General features: G+C 48.5%; 1 protein-coding gene across 1 annotated transcript in view; it reads left to right on the forward strand.

Annotated features, from left to right (window-relative positions):
* Window positions 1–17,721, forward strand: part of sorbs2b (sorbin and SH3 domain containing 2b) — a 531,274-nt gene that overhangs the window by 459,575 nt on the left and 53,978 nt on the right. Inside the window, exons 19-23 of the mRNA XM_038805638.1 lie at window positions 2,026–2,126; window positions 7,952–7,998; window positions 9,580–9,694; window positions 10,652–10,780; window positions 16,206–16,409. Of these exons, the coding sequence (XP_038661566.1) occupies window positions 2,026–2,126; window positions 7,952–7,998; window positions 9,580–9,694; window positions 10,652–10,780; window positions 16,206–16,409 (596 nt within the window). The remainder of the gene's footprint in view (window positions 1–2,025; window positions 2,127–7,951; window positions 7,999–9,579; window positions 9,695–10,651; window positions 10,781–16,205; window positions 16,410–17,721) is intronic.

Here is a 17,721-nt window from a genome sequence, read left to right on the forward strand (position 1 = left end):
ATTGATTTCAATGCAGAGTCCTTTTGTGGATTAGATTAGGCTTCGCAGAATATCATTCCTTCGCCACAACATTACACCATTAACCGCCCAGATTCCAATGTAAACACTTTCTAAAAAACATTCTCTTTTCACAAACCCTCCCCCTCAACCCACTTTGTGCATCATTCCTAACTTCAGCTCGGTTATCCTCAGGAAGACAAAGCAAGAGAAGTTAGATTTTTAGTGAAAGGTAACGAGGAGAGAAATTGAAGAACGTGATTGCTTCTTCTCCCACCAGAGCTGTGTGGCAGAGCACAGACTGCGTATTCCAGTGAGAGGGTAGGTGAAAGCAGAGAACAGAAGCCATGATACAAGAGTTTCTGAGGGTGCAGGGAGAGGCAGAGAGGCAGAGGGGCAAAGGGGTTCAGATAGGAAGTTCTGAAAAGTAGAGCTGCGACCCACCTTGCCCATGATGGAGGCATAACCGAGAATATTGGGTAACTAATAACATAGCGTTAGCTGTATGGATTCTAAAGCACCATGTGCAAGAAATGCTTGTACAGTCCATTTTTATAAGCTCAGCCCTTGGTTGAGGTTTGCAGGCTGATAGATGCATCACTGCTTGAAATTTGAGGAAAATTTGTAAATGCCCATAAGTACTTAACATGGCATAACGCCAGTCTGCTGTTGATACGAATGCAATCAGTAAATATCTACCACCACAGAGATGATGCCACTGAAATTAAAAAAAACTCCCGTTTTCTGGTTGGCTGTTCCCTTTCCCAGTTGATTCCATCATATCCTCAATATGTGCTGCGTGGCGTCCGAACTGCTGCTTCTGTGATCTCACGTCTGGTGTCAGCTATATTATTCAGCTGAGTGCAAATCTTTGCAGACTAAAGGGTAAGTGGTGTTTCTGAAGACCCCCGGCTATTTTCTATTGCCGTAAATCTAGCACCAAATAGTCTTACGTTAAACGTGGAATATCTGTTTGCGGTGAGTTGTGATTATCAGGCTAGAGCTGGGTAACCTAGATGCGGCTTTGCCTAATTGACACCAAACGGAATAAACCGTGGGGGCTATTTAGCAATGAGTTAAATTTCCACAGCACAGCTAACAGTGAAAACAAGTACAGCCAGCATGCCATGAAGGAGTGGTTAATCAATTTAGAATAAAAACTGAAGGAATACCCTACAACATATTCACGTTTTAGCTTCTGCAGCTCAACATAGCAATGGGTTTCTGGGTGACAGATAACAAGGAAATGAGCAACACGCCACATATTCTGTCTCCTGAAGTCATGTCGTTTGATCTTGCTTTAAATAAAAAGAGAACTTCTCGAGTTCTGTTTCAGAGACAAGCACCAGAAATAAAATTATAGAGCATATGTGTGGAGAGGAATTTAGCCAGACATTCCACTCGACAAGTGCAGCAGTCAGTCCGTTGAAAATCATAAGAAGCAAGCTTGACGACTAGTTTTAAAACCGAGGGTAGTTACGAGAGTGCAGTGTTCAAGCACAAAGGCTCCACCCGATTTTGAAACCATTCTGGAGCATTTTTCCAAAAGTTAAATCCGGGGAATGCCCGTGGTTCCTTGATTTGTTTTGATTTTCCTGAGCCCTGGCTGCACTCAGCTGTATTCTAGTATTCCACTGCCGGCAGCTCCTATCAGTGGAACCTGAAGCCTTTAACCTCACGTCCCTGCTTCAGCAGAAACCCCGTATGAGGTTTATTCATGGGCATTAATCTGCATTTGAACCTCGCCACGGAAAATGCCAGAAAGATCGCAGCAACCGTAGATTCACTGTGCTCAGAAATCTGACCACCCCTTCGAGGAATGACAATTATTCGGAAGCCGACATCTTTCCCAGAATTACTGGAGGAATATATTTGAAAACCCTTGGGATTAGTGGCAATATTCCAGTCAATTCATAAATATGGGTATGATTTCTGACCAAGCAGCCAAAAAAAATCTCCATCTGGTCCATGGTGTGGACAACAGTGTTTGAGCTCGTTACTCACTTCAGTACGTTTTATTTCGAATAGATCAGGATTCTCATAGGATTGTCTCAGAAATGGGCCGAACGACGTTAAAAGATCACAGAGGGCCAACAGATGAACCTCGTAGGAAACCAGAAGAAAAAGAGGTAACTGAGAAGGGAGAACTCCGCAATACTACAAATGATCTTTGATTTTGTTTCTGGATGTAGATTTATATAGAATGTCATAAGCTGAATTTTTGTCAAGTAACATATTTTTAAAAATATATTGAGATAATACTGCAAGGGTTAACTTGGGCCAGACCTCTTTCAATATGTTCCTATTCCTCCGTGTGGTTATTTTCAATGTGCATTGTTGTACAGATATTCTTCTAACTCTCGGGAGCCTTTGTAAATGTGACACTGTCACACTCATGCACATGCCTTTTTCAATTGGACCCAGGGCAAGAGGATTTTTCAACTTAATTGTCTGTTTTAAGAAAGAAATATTGCACCTTTTCTAATCACCAGACATCCCAAAGCACTTTATAGCCAATAAAGCCAAATTTATGCATGACGGGGATTCCCAGTTGGAATCCCAACATCGAGCCGCCATTTTGAGTGGGTGGCCCGATACTGAGATCCAACGGCAGGCTCCCCTCCACCCAGAGTGCAAATCCTGCCCAACCCTGCTGACAAATAGGGACAATGTCCCAAACACCACTATCACCATTCCTGGGTATGTCCTGTCTCATCGACTAGACAGACCCAGCAGAGGGGGTGGCACAGTGGTATACAGCCATGAGGGAATTTCCCTGGGAGTCCTCAACATCGGTTTCTGGACCCCATGAAGTCTCATGGCTTCAGGTTAAACATGAGCAAGGAAACCTCCTGCTGATTACCACGTACTGTAAACAATCGGCTGATGAATCACTACTCCTCCATGTTGAACACTACTTGGAGGAAACACTTGAGGGTAGCAAGGGTGCAGTATATACTGTGGGTGAGGACTTCAATGTCCATCATCAAGAGGGGCTTGGTAGTACCACCACAGACCGAGCTGGCCGGGTCCTCAAGGACATAGCTGCTAGACTGGGACTGCAGCAGGTGGTGAGGGAACCAACAAGAAGGAAAAACATACTTGACCTCATCCTCACCAACCTGCCTGCTGCAGATGCATCTGTGGCAATATTGGTAGAAGTAACCACCGCACAGTCCTGTGGAGACAAAGGCCCCTTCTTCACATTGAGGATACCCTCCATCGTGTTGTGTGGCATTATCACCGTGCTAAATGGGATAGACTTCAAACAGATCTATCAACTCAAGACTGGAAATCCATGAAGCACTATGGGCCATCAGCAGCAGCAGAATTATACTTGACCATAATCTGTAACCTCATGACCCGGCATATCCCCCACTCAACCATTACCACCAAGCCAGGAGATCAACCCTGGTTCAATGAAGAGTGCAGGAGAGCATGTGAGGAGCAGAACCAGGCATCCCTAAAATGAGGGTTTGGTGAAGCTACAACATAGAACTAATTGTGTGCCAAACAGCATTAGCAGAAAGTAATAACAGCACAACAGGGGCAGCACGGTAGCATGGTGGTTAGCATAAATGCTTCACAGCTCCAGGGTCCCAGGTTCGATTCCCGGCTGGGTCACTGTCTGTGCGGAGTCTGCACGTCCTCCCCGTGTGTGCGTGGGTTTCCTCCGGGTGCTCCGGTTTCCTCCCACAGTCCAAAGATGTGCGGGTTAGGTGGATTGGCCATGCTAAATTGCCCGTAGTGTCCTAAAAAGTAAGGTTAATGGGGGGGTTGTTGGGGGTATAGGGTGGGTACATAGGGTTGAGTAGGGTGATCATGGCTTGGCACAACATCGAGGGCCGAAGGGCCTGTTCTGTGCTGTACTGTTCTATGTTCTATGCGGAGTCTGCACGTCCTCCCCGTGTGTGCGTGGGTTTCCTCCGGGTGCTCCGGTTTCCTCCCACAGGGCTATGGGGAGAATGCTGGGAGGTGGAGTTGAAATGCCCATCAGCCATGATTGAATGGCGGAGTGGACTCGATGGGCCGAATGGCCTTACTTCCACTCCTATGTCTTATGGTCTTATGATCTTATGTTCTATGTTCTAACAAACGCATCAGATCTAAGCTCTGCAGTCCTGCCACATCCTGCCGTGAATGGTGGTGGACAATTAAATAACTCCCTGGAGGAGGAGGCGCCACAGATATCCCGATCCTCAATGATAGAGGAACCCAGCACATCAGCGCAAAAGACAAGACTGAAGCATTCGCAATAATCGTCATCCAGAAGTGCCGAGTGGTTGATCCATCTCTGTCTCCTCCAGAGGTCTCCAGTTTCACAGATGCCAGTCTTCAGCCAATACGTTTCACTCCATGTGATATCAAGAAACGACTGATGGTACTGGATACTACAAAGGCCCTGACAATATCCCGGCAATAGTACTGAGGTGCTCCAGAACTTGCCACACCCCTAGCCAAGCTGTTCCAGTACAGCTGCAACACTGACATCCACCCGGCAATGTGAAACATTGCCCAGGTGTGTCCTGCACACAAGAAACAGCCCAAATCCAACCCAATCAATTACCGCCCTATCAGTCTACTCTCCATCATCAACAAAGTGATGGAAAGAGTCATCAACAGTGCTATCACTTACTCAGCAATAACCTGCATTAACCTGCTCATGGACACTTAGTGTGGGTGCCGCTAGGGTTACTCAACTCCTGACTTCATTACAGCCTTGGTTCAAACATGGACAAAAGAGCTGAATGCCAGAGGTGAGGGAACCACAGCATAAGAAGTTTAAGTGCTTTCTGCTGAGTAAAAGAGAAACTGAAAGCACTTATCAGGGAGTAGCTAGTTGTGGAGGGCAGCGGAGAATCCACCCCAATCTTTATTGGATAAATATTGGCCAGGACATCAGGGAAACCCCCTGTGCCGTTTTTTGAAATAGTGGCATGGGATCTTTTACATCCACCTGAGGGAAGACAGGGCCTTGGTGTATTGGCTCATCACAAAGAAAGCACCTCCAGCAGTGCAGCATTCACTCCCCAAGTACTGTCCTAGAGTCGCAGCTCTCTCCAAGTACTGCACTGGAGCTGCAGCTCTCCCCAAGTACTGCACTGGTATTTCAGCCCTCCCCAAATACTGCACTGGTGTTGCAGCCCTCACCAAGTACTGCACTGGTGTTGCAGGACTCCTCCGGTACTGAAGTGGTGTTGCAACTGAAACACAAATACTGCACTGGTGTTGCAGCCCTGCCAAATACTGCACTGGAGCCACAGCATTCCCCAAGTATTGCACTGGACTTGCAACACTTCCCAAGTACTGCATTGGAGTTGCAGCTCTCCCCAAGTACTGCAGTGGATTTACAGTGCTCCCCAAGTACTGCACTAGAGTTGTAGCCCTCCCCAAGTACTGCATTGGAGCTGCAGCACTCCCCAAGCACGGCACTGGAGTTATAGTCCTCCCCCAGTGCAGCATTGGAGCTGCAGCACTCACCAAACAAGACAACAGAGTTGTATACCCTCCCCAAGTACTGCAGTGGACTTGTAACATTCCCCAAGTACCATACTGGATTTGTAGCGCAGCCCTAGTACTACACTGCACAGGAGTTGCAGCTCTCCCAAGTACTGCACGGGAGCTGCAGCACACCAAGTACTGCAGTAGACTAGCAGCACTCCCCAAATACTGCAGTGGACTTGTGGCACTCCCCAAATACTGCATGGTAATAGGGGTCTTGATTTCTGCGCTCAAATCCAAGAGTGGGACCTGAACCCACAAACATCTGACACAAAAGCAAAAGTGTTACCACTGAGCCAAGGCTGATAGAAAGAAGCAGATTAAAATGAACAAAAATATTCTGCCTCTCCTTAGGTGTGTGGTTCTCCACTGAGAGTCTGGAATTGCTGCATCGTGCATCATGCACTATCTGACCTGCTGCTGCATTTTGGCTTTGCTCCAGCAATAGAGGCTAGACTGCCATTATAAAGCAGTTTTCCTCAGCTTTGCTACTGATGGTATCAGGAATTGCACCATTGCTGCGGCGTTTACTGTTGCCCCAAGTGGGAGGACAGCAACAGTGAACACCACAGTTATAGCGACCCTAGTGAAGGACAATACAGAAGTATCCTATGAACTGCAAGAGGGTTTGAGCTTGTTAAAGAGTGGATTTGAAGTTGCAAGTTGTTTGGGCACCATGGCAATGGGAAGGAAGTTCAGTTTCGGGCTGTGCCCTAGCCCCTATAACTAAGCTGTGCCCTGCACCCATGCCAACGTAGCTGGTATCTAGCCTTCTGGTCTTATGGGCCCTACCACTATGCCTTTGTGATTCCCCAGACGCTACAGCAGGAGTGGAGGCGGACTACTCTGACCTGCTTGCCCTGCAACAAGAGTCCCCGTTGACACACGTCTCCTGGGGCGGCCTGGCCTGGATGGGTCCGGCTGCTCCTCGGGCGTCCCGGGTGGCATGCAGCCGCCCTGTTCTGCCTACTGCCCCACCAGATTCACCATGGACAGGAGGGGAGGGAGTCTGAGATGCTGTGGTGTTCCGGCACCTCCCCTGCGGGGGCCACTGGCACAGGCCCCATCACCTCATCCTCCTTCGGGGTACCCGATGGACCCTGGGCTTCTCCATGGGATGGGAGTGCGAGCGGAGCCATCACCCGTCTGGGTCACATGCGTGGGGGGGTAGGGGGTTAGTGTCCCTTGCACAGCATTGCCTCCTCACCTTGGCTGCCCTGAGGAGGTTGTGCAGTTTTTTTGGCACTGGGTGCCAGTCCGGGCGACTTCACTGAAGGCGCTGACGGCGGCTCCCACCTCCACCTACGCATGGCAAACAGTGGTGCCTGGGGACCTTATTCCCGGGCCGGGGTACAGCACCAGCTGCCTCTCCTCCACGGAGTCAAGGAGGGTCTCCAGTTCTGCATTGCGGAAGCGCTGCGCTGCTCTCTTTGCGGCCATCTTGGCTGCGACGCTTGCGTGTGGGAGGGGGAAGAATCCCTTAAGTGCGGCTGCAGCTGTGTGGCAATCACGGAACCGGCGAATCCTCCGCCGTTCAACTTCCAGAGTATGGCGTTTCGCGTGACGCCGGTGCTAGCCGCTTTGGCGTGGCTGAATACCTTCACCTGTGGCGCCAATTTTGCCATCGTGAAACTCCACAGTTTTCACGACGGCGTCAACACTTATTCTCAGAAACGGAGAATCCAGCCCCGGAATTTAATTTGTACCTTTATATGGAGTGATCATATTGGAAAAGGTTAAAAAATAACTTCACAATATTGTGTCAGCTGTATTTGTATTTATTTTGGAAAAGAAAATTGGGACAGATTTACACTTGGGTTTGAAATTAGTTTGATTTAGTTCAGCTGAGTCTTATCTGTATTTGAATAAAGGTTTGAACCAAACAGGTTGGCTTCAGCCTCCCAGACAATCTCCACAATTAACAGGGCAGTGTAAGATGTGGGCCTTGCAAACCAATAGCATCCACATCTTCATCTTTTATATCTGACATCTGGTCATTATTTTTGAAAACTCAAAAAAATGTTTAACTATGCCAGTATACCGTCGTCATCGTGTTAGCGGCTTATTTATTTATTAAGCCTGTGCTTCGTCACAGAGCCCAACAGTAGTCTGGTCAGTGGCTGGCTGGAGATCTTTAAACCTGCCTTTAAGTTTAGTCAGCAGACACTCTTCAACAAAGCGAGTCGTTGTTTGGACTACACCAAAGCTGCAGCCTGGACGGTCTTGGCAACTCCACTGACGGTGGCTTCACAGAAGCTTTGATCAATCTGGAGAGGGTTTAAAAGGGGCCAAATGCTGATGGGCAAAACCGAGTGAACGACCCGTGGGGTCTACGATGGGCGAGTGGTTCCTGGTGGATGTGTTCTCCTGCCAGTTGATCTTGCAAAACGAATGTTCATCATTATATTTGCTCTGTCTGTTGTTATTTCTGAAATGTATTTTCCCTTTTCAGAGACAGCCCGCGAAAGCAATTTATGATTTTAAGGCTCAAACAGCAAAGTAAGTATTGTTATGTTTACTGCGGCTTTTTTTCTAAATTATTGCTTAAATATTAGCTTTTTAAACTTAAAATTTGACCCTGGAGGAGTCTGTGCGTAGATCTCTCGGGGACTGGATTGGGAGGGTGTCGGCAATGTCCACCGAAGTTATGTAGAATACTGTCAACACATTGTCTTGTTAATTTACATTCTATACTTTGTTCTGTTTCTGCGCGATGTACGTATTAGAAGCAGTAGTAACTATTCGGCCTTCCAAACCTGATCCGCCATTCAATATGATCATGGTCCATTTTCCACCTCAATTTCACCTCCCCCCCCCCCCCCCCCCCCCCCCCCCCCCCCCCCCCCGCCCAACCCCCCTTATCCCTTAATTCGCTTAATATCCAAAATACCTCTTGATCTCGGTCTTGAATATATTCAGTGGCTGTACATTCCCATCCCTCTGAGGTAGACAATTCTAAAGATCTATAACTCTTTGACTGAAGGAATTTCTCCTCATCTCGGCCCGAAATGGCCACAGCCTTGTTCTGTGTTCGAGACACAACAGACATTTCACCAGTTTTTCTACTGCCGCATATCAGTCAAATTTATAGCATCGCTTTTCTTTGGGTCGCTGTATTTCAGAAGTTAAGAGGAAATTCCCAGAATGGTGTCAGTATTTGTAACGGGTTTCTGAACAATTCAATTCAATTAAACGTTATCGTCCATCCGGGAATTCATAGCTGGAGTCATTGACTGTTCATCAAAAACAGCGCACAAGTTGAATCATTTACACGGAAAACATCAGTGTGCACACCAAATCAACAACCACGCATTTCATGAACATCGTCAGGAAAGCACTGATGGGACCTTGGTTTAACATTCCATTTAATGGGCAGCACGATAGCATTGTGGTTAGCACAAATGCTTCACAGCTCCAGGGTCCCAGGTTCGATTCCCGGCTTGGGTCACTGTCTGTGTGGAGTCTGCACATTCTCCCTGTGTGTGCGTGGGTTTCCTCCGGGTGTTCCGGTTTCCTCCCACAGTCCAAAGATGTGCAGGTTAGGTGGATTGGCTATGCTAAATTGCCCTTAGTGTCCAAAATTGCCCTTAGTGTTGGGTTGGGTTACTGGGTTATGGGGATAGGGTGGGGGTGTGGGCTTGGGTAGGGTGCTCTTTCCAAGAGCCGGCGCAGACTCGATGGGCCGAATGGCCTCCTTCTGCACTGTGAATTCTATGACTTAAAAGACGGCAGCCCTCCGAAAGTGTAGCACTCCCTCAGCAGTGCATTGCTTGAACCAAGAACCATGTGGCTTGGAGACAGGAATGTTACTAACTGAGCGACGGCTCAGACAGATTGGGTGGGATCTTCGAGTCTCGCCTGCCCCGGGATCGGAAATACCCACCCAAGCCCAATGGGCCTTTTGCTTGTCCGATATTCTCCTTCCCCACCCCATTGGTTCCCGTGGCGGGTGAGACCAGACGATTTCTGTCATTATTTTAGAAATGTGCAGGGGTTTGTTTAGTAGGCTGTATTACCAAAATATTGCAGTATGATTTGTGATCAGTATGATATGCATATTAAAAACATGTTTACCTACAGGGAGTTACCATTCAAGAAAGGGAACATTGTCTACATTATTAGACAAATAGATCAAAATTGGTTTGAAGGTGAACACCATGGAGCAGTTGGCATATTCCCAATTTCATATGTTGAGGTTTGTATTTTTCTATCTGTCGCTGTACGAGTTGTTTTGGTGTGATCTGCTGAACTCCGTTTACTTTAATTGATTTTTTTTCTATGGGATGTGAACTTCGCTGGCTAGGCCAGCATTTGTTGCCCAATGCCTAATTATCTTTGAGAAGGTTGTGTTGATCTGCCTTCTTGAACCGCTGCATTCCATGTGGTGTAGGTACACCCACTGTGCTCTTAGGGAGGGAGTTGCAGGCCTTTGACCCAGTGCAAATGAAGGAACGGCGATATGTTTCCAAGTCAAAATTGTGAATGACTTGGAGGGGAACCACCAGGTTGTGGGGTTCCCAGGTATCTGCTGCCCTCGTCCTTCTCTCTAGAGGATAGTTTTCTTGGGTTTGGAAGGTGCTGCTCAAGGTACCTTGGTGAGTTCCTGCAGAGCATCTTGTAGATGGTACACATGGCAGCTACTGTTCATCAGTGGTGGAGGGATTGAATGTTTGTGGGAGGGGAGTCAATCATGCAGGATTCTTTGTCCTGGATGGTGTTGAGCTTCTTGAGTGTGGTTAGAGCTGCACTCATCCAGTCAAGTTGAAAGTATTCCATTACCCTCCTGACTTGTGCCCTGTGGATAGTGGGCAGGCTTTTGGGAGTCAGAAGGTGAGCAGGATTCCCAACCTCTGACCTGCTCTTGTAGCCACAGTATTATTATGGCTAGTCCAGGTCAGTTTCTGATCAATGGTAACCCCCAGGATGTTGATGATGGGGGATTTAGCGATGGTAATGCCATTGAATGTCAAGGGACGATGGTTTGATCCTCTCTTATTGGAGATGGCTATTGCCTAGCACTTGTGTGATATGAATGATACTTGCCACTTGTCAGCCCAAGCCTGGATATTGTCCAGGTCTTGCTGCATTTGCTTGTGGACTACATTTCTTGCAGTATTAATGGGTGATGTAAGTTTATTTTTCTTTCTTGCAGAAGTTGCCCCTGACAGAAAAGGCCCAGCCAGTGAGACCACCGCCCCCAGCTGAGGCCAGAGATTTTGGGGAAGCTATTGCAAAATATAATTTTAATGCCGATACCAATGTGGAGCTCTCACTAAAAAAGGTAATTTTGGATTGTTTAACTTTTAGTTCCTCATATTGCTCTTTTTAAAACAAAAACAGCTGGCAGGATGGGTAGTTGTCTTTGAAAAATAAAGTCCATTCTTTTGCACGTTGCAGTTTTCCATCTGAAAATAGGGCCTGGATCTCCATTTGGGAGACGATGGGTGCGATTCTGCGGTTATGTTATGCTCTTGCTCAAGCGAATCGAGGCCAGTGAATAGTGGGAGAGGCCAAAAACGAGAACAACGCCAGGCGCTAAACAGTTTGCGATGCAACCGGCCCGCCATGGTTGGCAATATCGGGATCTCGCCGTACGTGGCGAGAAACCAACTATCACCACTTAAACTCCATTTCCATACAATCAACGTGAGCCACCCCATATCCAATGGGTTCCTGTTATTCACCCGCCTCCCCAGTAAGGGGTCACGCTGGCGTCGATTAGAATTCCTTTTGAAAAACGTGAACCTGGCGGAACGGCTTCTGTGGGGAACCGAGGAGGTCCGTAGCCATCTTTGCTCACAGGCAACTAACCCAGTGGCACTGGGATTGCCACCATAGTGCTCGGTAGGGGGTGGGACACCCTCGGCTGGGGTTGGGGGACCCTCTGCTGCTATGGGCCGCCATGGGCGGATGCACTGGGTGGGGGGTGGGGGGTGGGGGGGGGGGGGGGGGGGCAGCCGGGGGGCAACTGCTCACTGCACCACCGCGCCAACCCCTGGATCGTGTGTTCCCGTTCTGGGAGCAACTCTTGTCCCTGCCTGCCTGCCCCATCAATCACCCATAACGCTCATCGACCGCCGAGGCCTCTGGCCGCATGGCTGAAGGCCATTTCTGAAAGGGAATTGGCAATCATGGTTAAATGAGCAATTCACACAACCCAAATGGATTCCCGTGGGTGTGCGGGCCAGGTAGCATGTGTGAGCCATTGCCTATATTCCTGGACACTGTACTTGAACACTCTGGGAGGCAACACCACACACGCAACAGCCAGTATCTGAACATCCGGGGATGGGACATAGCTCTGGGTTCATGTCCACGGCCAGAAGGTAGGTGGGTGCCACGTGGAGGGGACGATGTATGGAGAGATGGGCCAAGGGTTCATAGGTCAGCCCTTATTGTGGAAGAAAATGATAGATGCATCATACTGGTTGTGCATAAAGGAGTTTATTGTGTTTGACAAGTCCCCACCCTGTTAAGTAATGGGTGAAGAGACATTGCAATTAGTTGTCTCATTTATGTTATGTATCCAATAATTGACACTGATATGTAAAGGGGCTTCAGGTGGCCTTTGTGTCAGGTGATGTGATGTTAGAGTTTTGTACAGAGTCTATTAAAGTGAAATAAAGATGTTGGTGAAAAGGAGCAGAACTTTTGACTCTTTATACAAGAGCAACTAAACGTCTAACACACCCTCCCGTGCTATTGCCCCCTACCCACACCCTACCCCCTCACCTTCCTCCCCCCTCCCCCAATGGTCCTCAATTTGCTTTGCCCCCCTAGCCCTACCATTACGTCTAAGTGTGCCCCCAGGATGCACATCAGAGGTGGAGGCAGCCAGCTGTTTGCCTCATCCCGTGGCCTTTGCTGCCCCTGACGGGTATCAATTGGGGACTCTTGAGACCGGAGGATACCGGCTCACTTGTGGAGGGGTGGAACCCGGAGGAGCTAGTGGCCACCGTCCCCACTCTGTGGAACGGGTCCTGGTTGGCACTCAGCATCCCTCTCCTCCCAGCCAGTGCCCATAGGGCCTTGGGTTCACATTGGGACGGTGGGGCAGCTGGTTTGAGCCTGGCTGCCCCTGCATCATCTGGAGCTACCAGCCCTTGCAATTCCCCATGGTCCGCACCATCGTGTCGATGCCCTCGGTGCTGCTCCTCAGTGATTGGGCCATGCTTTGTAGTACCTCTGCAATGCCTGCGACTGGGATGAGATCCGCAGCATCTCGGCCATTCCCATCTGGGACCAGGACATGTCCTCCAGAACCTCATCAAGGTCAGCCTGGTACCGGGTAACAACCCCCAGCGAGGCAGACATTCTGTCGAGACCCTCAGCCATGGCCGTCACTGACTGCGCGACACCTTGAACACCTTCACTAATGGTGCTGATGTCCTGCACCAGGCTGTCCACTGTGATCGCCACTGTAGCAGTGTTGGCCTCAGTGCCACGCATTGCTGGCGACATCTCTTATCCCTGTAGCCACTGAGACTACTCCAATCGACTATGGATCTGCTGGAGTGACGCTTACACTTCCCTCTGAATGTCCCAGGCACTCGCTAATGTCTCTATCAATGCCGGGTAACTCAGGCTCAGCATCTGGCTGGGACCCAGCTGGGTCCCGGGATCCAGCAGCCCTCCGATTGCTGTCTCGCCTGGGTGTTCCTGCCTCCACCTGATGTACATCAACAGCAGTGTGGTGCTCATCAGATTATGCACCAGAAGCCTGACCACTAACATTTCCCCCCCCCTGAGGTGTGTGTATCTGCACTGGTGGAGAGTGGGGATGACAGCTGTGCCGCAACTATTATGGTGGCACCCTTGGAGCTCTCCTCCGAGATGATCTCCTGGGAAGCTGGAGAACGTGCCGCCCGGGATGGGCCAGTGCTGTCGGCTGAAGGACCCCCTGCAGGAGAATGAACATGTGATCAGTGGAAGGGATGGGTCAGTCAGTAAGGCAATAACAGCTCGCGTTTGACAGGTACTTTTGGTTGAAGCCCTGAGGTTCCTCACCCCTGCGCCGTCCTCCAGCCTCCGCGTTGGTGACCACTCTTTCCTCGGCCACACCGATCACCTCAAGTGCTCACACTTCGAAGGAGGTGAGGATTCTGATGTCCGGCACTCCACTGCCAGTCTGGGCACTCTCCCGGCAATTGTGGGAGAGCATTTCCTGAGGAGCCACAGAGAGGGACTCATTAGCCCACACGTGGTTCACAGTGGTGGGCGGGGGGTGTAAAAGGGGGGTTGAAGGGGGAGGAAGGGTTGGGGGATTGAAGGAGGAGGGGTGGTGGATGCTCCCGTGGTGACGGAAGGGTCTTGGAGAGGGCGAGGCCGGGAGGGGGGGGGGGGCGGGCGTTGTAGGTTGTAGGGCTATAGTGTCTACTCACTCCTGCTGCCCAGTGTAGGTCATTGACCATCTTCCTGCACTAGAGGTCAGTCCTTCTGGTCACAATCCGGCACTCACAGCCGCTGCCACCTCATCCCAGGCAGCACTGGCTGCCCAAGGCTATCCCTCCTGAAATCTCAGGAAAACAGGACATTCCTCCTGGCCTCCACTGCGCCTCGCAGCCTTCCCAAGAAGCTCGTGGCAATTCCCGCTCACTGCAACACTTCAAAATCTTTCCAGATTGTTCTCCCATCAGAGCTGAATCGCACCTGATTTGCACTCGTGCAGGTAGCGCAAATCCGGAAGCGAATCAAAATCCTTAGCCATGCAAATGTCTGTATGGGGAGGATTGCGAGGGAATCCCTCACAAATGCTGTTATTGGGCCGCCATCTTCAGCGGGCAGCTTGATAGCGAAGTCTGGCAGCTAGCCCCCTCTCACACAACCCCCCCGCGCGCAATGCAAGTCAGCAACACCACCCCCTCCCTCCCCGGAATGTTCTGGGTCACATACCCCTCACAGTGCAAGGGAGACCCAACCCCCCTCCCCACCAGAGACTCCCATGAGAGAGACCCCCCCAATTACAGAGATCCCCACCAGAGACCTCCCATAAGAGACACCCCTGCTTTGAAACCCCCCCATAAGAGTGACCCCTGCCTGGAAGCTCGAGAACAGTCCAGACCGAGGCAGTGAATAAAATGGCAGCATTAAAACTCACCTGTGCAATATACCTGCTGGCTCGAACAGAGGAAACAGCACCTGTCAATTCCTGGAAAGGGAAGACCAGTTAGCTGGGTTTAAACCCTCTCAGATCTTTGATCTGCAAGCCTTTCATTCATGTCCCTGTGTAATTGCTTTAACTAGGCTGTGATTGACAGCTTCCCCACACACACAGCCGTCTGCATTGTTTCATTCATCTCCCTTCACACTTGAGTGGCTTTGAAGTACCCAGCTGTGAAACTAACCAGTGTTTATAAACATCTAGCCCGACGCTGGATTCTCCACCTGATCGCGAATCGCCCTTCCGGCGTCGCGAGAATGAGACTCCAGCCGTCAATTTTAGTATTTTCCTATTCCTGCTTCCTTTTCAGTTGGAGTCATCGACAATGGTTATGACCTACTGCTTTGCTACTGTTGCAATCTTGAATGTATTTGTGTAACTGGTTGAACATCAGCATAACAAAAGATGCACATTATGTTGGAGGGAAACGAAAGCATGTGTTGTTCAATCAGTACGTTGCGTTACTCTGTAGTCATGTTGAATACCAGCTACCCTCTTGTAACTGCTCTGCAATAAATGAGGATGGGGGAGCAGGTGAGCCTAAGGGGGAAGAGGTCCAACCTCAGACAGAACCAATGAATATAACTTTGTGCAGTTTGAATTTCCTTTGTCAAGTTTGCATCACTGTAGTGGGACCGGTGAGTGCACTATTTACATATACATCTGCTTCCTCATGGAGCTGTCTGGTTGGGATGCACAAGGTGGGGTTATCTCTCCTGGCAGTTTTCCATCTTTCCGATCCCCTGTGTTGACAGGATCCATGTCAGTTGGTGATGTCAAAACTAAGACACAGCAGTTTTCTTCTCCAACATACCAGTGTCCCAGCTATCCCCGTTTATGGGTATACAAATTCCCATCACCATTTTAACCATGTAATTACCATTAAACTGCAGCAATATGCTTGCCATTAAACATGAACAATGTAATTAGAAAGATATTGACACATGGGAAGCCAGCAGTAATGTGCACACAGGCTTATTGCAATGGACACACACACATATCTCTATTCCCATTTAGAGTGGTAAACGACCCAGGTAAGAGATTTGTCCCTGTCTGATGGCAAATGGCTTCATGGCGACAATGCATGATGCTCTTTCTTATCGGAACTACCAGACTGGCTGTGAGGGTAAGGGAGTCCAAAAATGGGCAGTCTCTTTCTGAGCAAGAATTCTTTCTTTCGGGTGCACATTTTGGGCGTAGTGCCGTGTTAGATCCAATTATTGAGATGCATTTTAGGATCAGTAAAACTATTTTCTTAAATGTGAGTCAACTGGAATGAACAGCTAATTGGAGCATATAAGCATAAATCTAGCAAAGCTCTCTACGTTACAGGCCATGTTGAAGCCAAAACAATAAACAAAAATGGCGAACAAATAGGGTCAGATATGCCTTAATTTGTTCTCAAGGATGTTCGTCTTGTAATCTACCTTCAGCTCAGAAAAAGTTAATGGAAAACCAAACTAAAAAGGTTGTTAAACAAAAGCGTATTTATACTGTAATAGTAATGTGTCACTGAGCGTGCGTCTGAAATATTTGCTCTCCTCAGGGTGAAAGGCTCATCCTGGTCAGGCGGGTGGATCAGAACTGGTACGAAGGAAGGATTCCTGGAACAAATCGGCAAGGTATCTTCCCAATTACTTACGTGGATGTTGTCAAGAAACTTCAAGCTAAGAATACCGCCGAGTACCCCAGACATCCGCTCCCTCTGAGCTTTTCCAGTGATAGGATTCACTGCCTGGGATCTACAAAGGTAGGTAGACCTTGATAATTGTGAACAAAGACTGTGTAAGAATAATTTGGGTTTTCTCTTTCACTGACCTGCTATTGTAAGTCTCGGGGAGATTATTGTGGAAGAAAGAAAACTAGAACTCTTGAGGGCAAGATTTTCCAGCCCTTCCCGCCAGCTCCCATAGCGGGATGGACGTGCAATACATAACACCATAGACATCGGTTGGACCAGAAATTCTTCTGGCAGCCAATGTGGGGGGGGGGGGTTGGAAAATCCCACTCAATCTTCTTTCTTCTTCTTCTAATTCTGCGGGTATTTACACAAAGAAACCTGGTTATTGAAGACGAGTGCCGTGTCATTTCCCACTCGTGCACTTGAATATAATCTGCACTTTGATTTCAGTACTAGTTTGAGAAACATTGGCCACAAAACCACTGTGTGAACAATGTGCCTTCATTCACATTACACTTTCATGGCTATTTGAGACTCAAAGTAACAGTGATTCTGAGAATAAAATGAAAGAGAAATACTACAAATGCTGGAAATTGGAAATAAAAACAGGAAACACTGCTCCAGCAGCATCTTTGGAGAGAGAGAGAAAAGAGTTAGGGTGTGATCTAATGGCCTCGCTGCGTCCCAAAAGCATGCGCCGCGCTTAATGTGGCCGATTTCTACAATTTGGCACCAATGGGTTAGCAACACTCAGGCAGGCTATGAGAATGATTGTGGCAAGCTACCTTCTCGCCTTTATGTATCAGAGGGATGTAATGAGCAGCGTTCAAACACCTGGAATAAAAGCGGAAGTAGCACTCGGATAAGGAATTGGCTGAGTCGCGGGAAGCAGAGAATAATAAATGATTGTTTTACAGATTAGAGGAGGGTTCATAATGGAGATCCCCAGAACTTAGTGTTGAGACCTTTGCTCTCCCTGATGTATGTTAATGACCAAAACGCTGGTGTGAAGGGCATGATTTCAAAATTTCCAGATGATACGGAGATTAGAAAAGTTGTCAAATGGGATGTGGATAGTCTTGAACTTCAAACGAATATAGACATGTTGGTGAATTGGACAGACAAGTGACAGATGAAGTTCAAAGCAGACATGTGTGAGGTGATTCATTTTGACAGGAGGAATATGGAGAGACAATATAAATAGAGGATAAAACCCTTAAAGTGGTTCAGGAACAGAGGGACCTTGAATCATTGAAGATGTCCGGACCTGTTGAGAGAGTAGTTAATAAAGCCTAGAGCACCTTGGGCTTAGGCTTCAGGAGTACATGTTAAACTTGGGTTAGGCCTTAGCTGGAGTACTGTATCTTGTTTTGAGCACCAT

This window comes from Scyliorhinus canicula, chromosome 8, assembly GCF_902713615.1.
Source record: "Scyliorhinus canicula chromosome 8, sScyCan1.1, whole genome shotgun sequence".
Lineage (NCBI taxonomy): Eukaryota > Metazoa > Chordata > Chondrichthyes > Carcharhiniformes > Scyliorhinidae > Scyliorhinus > Scyliorhinus canicula.